Source organism: Chenopodium album, chromosome 26 (genome assembly GCF_948465745.1).
Source record: "Chenopodium album chromosome 26, dcCheAlbu1.1, whole genome shotgun sequence".
Lineage (NCBI taxonomy): Eukaryota > Viridiplantae > Streptophyta > Magnoliopsida > Caryophyllales > Amaranthaceae > Chenopodium > Chenopodium album.
The window spans coordinates 31,855,187-31,859,834 of record NC_137859.1 but is presented as its reverse complement, the minus strand read 5'-3'; the positions used below and the strand labels follow the sequence as shown (position 1 = coordinate 31,859,834).

General features: G+C 35.0%; 1 protein-coding gene across 1 annotated transcript; it reads right to left on the bottom strand.

Moving 5' to 3' along the window:
- Positions 1 to 2,877: 2,877 nt before the first annotated feature.
- LOC145618374 (dirigent protein 2-like) lies at positions 2,878 to 3,660 on the bottom strand. Its single transcript, XM_081673143.1, has one exon. It carries the CDS (start codon positions 3,654 to 3,656, stop codon positions 3,075 to 3,077), a length of 582 nt encoding a protein of 193 aa, XP_081529269.1. The 5' UTR covers positions 3,657 to 3,660; the 3' UTR covers positions 2,878 to 3,074.
- Between the last annotated feature and the right edge of the window lie 988 nt (positions 3,661 to 4,648).

Below are 4,648 nucleotides of genomic sequence, written 5' to 3'. Positions count from 1 at the left end.
AGGAACATGCTTGCAGATATTCCACCGTGGGGGAAGCCAGCTCCTTCAGTTGCACTTCATTGTGATTCGCAAGCTGCTATTGCTGTTGCACACAACCATGCTTATAATAGGAAGAAGAGACACATCTGTCTGAGGCATAAAGCCGTCAGAAATTTGTTGTCTGAAGGGGTGATATCACTGGACTAGTTAAGTCCGAAAAGAACATTGCAGATTCGTTAACTAAAGGCCTAGGTGAAAAACTAGTTTTGGAAACATTGGAAGAGATGGGGCTAAAGCCCGTTGTATGAATTGTGAAGTAATGAACTCCTACTCTCTATGAGTTCAAAGGGGAACATTATGTAATAATTCGGAAGCACATTTTTATTTTGTTTGTCCATCTCTAGATGTTTATTTTGTGCTTAGCTACAAATGAGAAGGAGGTTGAGCATACGGCTTTTAATGAACCCATATCCCTGTTTTTAGAGGTGTGTTGTAGCTCACACTTGATGGAGTTCACCTACTTAGGTGTGGAAGTGTGGCTGCTTCCTATGAGTATTTCGTAGGCTTATACTCTAGAGCACCTATGAGCATCCAGACTGGATGTATATATGGTCAGTGTAATGCGTCACCTTTATTCGCGGAGTTTCAGAATATTAGACTTGTTCAGTTGTGTGGCTCAAAGTGACGGGTCCCTAACTCCCTATTGAGTTCAAGACGAAGGTCACTTGGTAGGTGAGGGATCATAGCTTGATGTTCACTATGTGTTAATTCAAGTCGCGAGACATTGACACTTATGCAATTGTTTTGTTTTGCTTAGAATTCATTTTTCCGTCCTTTCTTTTTCATATCTTCGAACCTGTGGAAGATTGTTGGAAGTTCTTGATAGAAAAACAAGAGAGTTGGGGGAAAACAAGAGAGAGAGAGAGAAAAACAAATGAAAGGGGAAAAGTCCCACATTGGTTGGGGAGAAAGGTTTTGCCTTGTTTTTATATTGTAGTGCCTTAGCACTACTTAGTTGAGTGAGTGGAAGATATGTGTTACTCCACACACACGCGCGCGCGCGCCGAGCCGGGTCGGCCTTGGGATTTGGGGTCTTGGGGAATGCGATACGCGGGCGTGGGTCCTTGTTATTTTTTTGGAGAAATTTTATTTCCTTTTTTATTCTTGACAGAATAATCTAAGTATCCGTTTTTTTACTGTTGGGATTTTCTAACTGTTGTGGGAATTAATCAGCCATTAATCCCTTGATTTTAGCTAACTAATTCACTCCCTTGTTTATTGCTCTTGACTGACCAAATTCATCTGGTTAGTTTTTTGGCTAAGTTCTTCCCTTATTTTATGCTACCCGTTTTCCCTCTTTTGCCTATAAATACTCGGTGGTTTTCCCAGCCAAAACACACAACAACAATCAGTCTTCTCTCGTCTCTAAAAATATCTAAACACGAATTCTTTCTGTTCAGTTTTCTGGGCAAGTATTCTGAGTTCTAGTCGGGTTTGTGAGTGCACATAAACTCCGGCGCCGTGCTTATCCTGGAGGGAGAGCGCTTCTAGTCTACTGCACTGGGAGGTAGCGCAAAATCGTCTTTTAGGTCAGTGGTTCTCCACGACGCGACTATTGTCAGTTTGTCAGTTTGTTTCACGCATTAAGAGATAAGTAATTTCTATTTTATTGCTTATTAGAATAACAGATCCAACCTTGGTCGGATTACAATTTATTCATTTGATGCAACATTACATATTCATATTAGTGGATCGAGAAAAAGCATTGAGCTCATTACCTGTCAAATTACACCCCTCTGTTTCACATTATTGCCAACATTTTAATTTTAACATTTTTACTCCAATATCATTTTAGGCCCTATCAAATTATTTAAATATTAAGTAAAAATAATTTCAGTTTAGTAAAAATAATTCAGTTCAATAAAATTAAATTCAGTTTAGTAACATTCAGTTTCAATTTCAGTTTAGCAAAAATAATTTTAGTTCAATAAAGTTAATTTAAGTTCAGTAAAAATAATTTAAATTCAGCAAGTATAATTTTAGTTTAGTAAAAATAATTTCAGTTCAGCAAAATTAAGGTGAAGAGAACGGGGCCTTACTCCAACTCATTTTATAATAATTACATTTATGTTTTACGGAGTTAATTTTTTTTTTTAAAACAAATCAATTCATTAATAAAAAGCCACCTGACATCTACAAATAAAATCTAAATTAACAAATTCATAAAATAAAATCAAATTAGGATTCCTTTCATCAAAGCACTATCTTTGAAAAGATTTTGCACTGTGGTACATTTCTCGCACACATCATTAGAATATACAACCTTTTCGGAGAGGCGGTCTAACGATTTATTGTAGTTGTAAGGATGATTTACCTCTGATTTGCTTGAACACATTTGAAAACTTGACAACTGTTACGATCCTGAACAAATCTTTACCAAAGAACTGATAATAGGGCAAAAGATGATTACCTTTTTTATAACCCTAACACACAAACAAATCCTAACACATAAATAAACAACTAAACTAACTAAAACTAACGATTCCACCATAGGGAGACGGGCGAATATCTACACTACTTGTGTAGTATTATTGAAACCTGAATTGCAAAACTGTACTAAATAAAATTAAGCTAAGGGAAAAAGGTCGGATATAGTCTAATTTCCGAAAAAATTAGACTATTTCTAGCCTAAACGACTAAGATTTTGGAGAAATCATAGAAGAGAGGAGGAGAGAAGAGGAGAGGAGAGGCGAGGCAAGAGATTTAATTAATGTTAATTGATTTGTGATTAACAAATCAATTAATATGAATTTACAGAGTGAATGCATAAGGTAAATATCATTGAATTGTGATTAACAAGAAACAAAGAGTATAGTGTCTAACCTTTGACTTATTCAATTCAGTAGAAAATTCATCCCCCCATATTATTCTTAAATAATCAAACAGAAAGATTATCTTCCTTAATACAAGTACTATTTAAAAGTACATCACGCTATCAAGCACAAAGTTTGGACCAATTTGGTTTACAACTATAAATTGTAGTAAAATCATAACTAAATCAAGCCTATTAATTGAAATTCCACCATATATAAATATTACTTCTTAATTGCATATGGAGGCCAGTACAAATGAAACTCAATCTTGTAAACAACAGTGATACCCACAAGATTAACGGGAGACGAGGTCACGTATCCTTGAACAAACAAGAAATCGCCCGTGCCACCAACAACAGGATGATCAGCTGGTTTTGTGTTGTGAGTCTCCCCAAGAATCGAAATCGAACCCTTGTGGTTCTTTATGTTAAGAGAGATCGTTGCCATTGATATGCTTTGAAGCCCATCCAGGCTCGACGTGATGGAAGCCCCTTGTGCGGTTCCATGAACCGTGGAGGGGCTATAAGATACCGTGCTAGTAAGTGGATCTTGAAACGCAAATATGGTTCCAAATGGGGTAGTTGTTTGGCTAACATGAGGCCCTGCTACCCCGTTTACTATAAAGTAACCGGTTTTGTTGATGGTTTCGTGTTGGTATAACGAAAAATGCATGGATTTTAGCTCGTCATGATGGTGGTGGTGATGGTGATGATGGTGGTGGTGGGAGGCGGCTATCGCCAAGGCGGGAAGAAGAGAGAAAAATAATACATGGATCATTGAGAGAGCCATATTGTACCTGTACATAGGTAATGTTAGTAATGAATTACAAATAGATGTGCTATGTAAAATGTACATATAGGCGGCTAAGTTGTAAAAAGTAGTATGAAAGTTCAAATGAACGTAATTGGTCCGTTAGTAACTGCTCCTATGACTTACGTGATACATGAGAAAATGATAGAAATTAGTGGTTGAATAAAGACAAAAATTGATGGTTTAATTGACTAGAAAAAGAAAGAGGGCGAAATTGGACTGAAAAAGAGTCAATCCCGTGAGAAATACTTCGGAGTTGATCAAACCACAAACTATTGCTTTTACATTACAGCTATTGATCGAAGACAGAAGATCTTATGCCACAAAATGAAATAAATGGTTGTCTTACTTGTCTATAATTTTCTTCATTCACTCGAAATAAATAATGAAGCAATATGATAGTGATATGTATATTGATACACAAATAAGTTACTTTAAGTTTAAAAAAAGTTCAAATAAGATTAATTGATACAATATAATAAGTCGAATAAATTTTCCTCTTCTTTTTTGGTTGACACCTTTTTACTATCACGCTTGTCAACGCATGTTTTAAACGATTAATATCTTTACTTATCAAGATTGTAAAATTATAAAAAGTGATATTAATAAAGGAAAATGCTATACATAGCCCTAAATGCTACATACAAGCATTAAATTTACACTTGAAAATCGTAAAAAGTTAAGAAATCATAAAAATATAAACACTAATTACATTGATTTACGCTTGTTTTTGTCATAAATTTCTAACTTTATACAATTTCCAATAATGTATTTAATGCTTATATAGTTATATATAGCCCTTAGGGCTACATATAGCCTTACCCATAATAGTTGCAACACTTTCCTAAAATGAAAATGTCATAATAGCTGCAACACACTATAATTGAAAAGTATTTTATGTCAAAAGTTGTATTATTACCCTTATTATAATCTCATGGCTCACTAAATTATACTGTTTACAATCTCTCTCCTCTATTTTAAGTGTT

What these genes read in the sequence shown, in the direction of transcription:
- LOC145618374 (XM_081673143.1), bottom strand. Translation starts at nt 3,656, where the DNA reads ATGTACAGGTACAATATGGCTCTCTCAATGATCCATGTATTATTTTTC.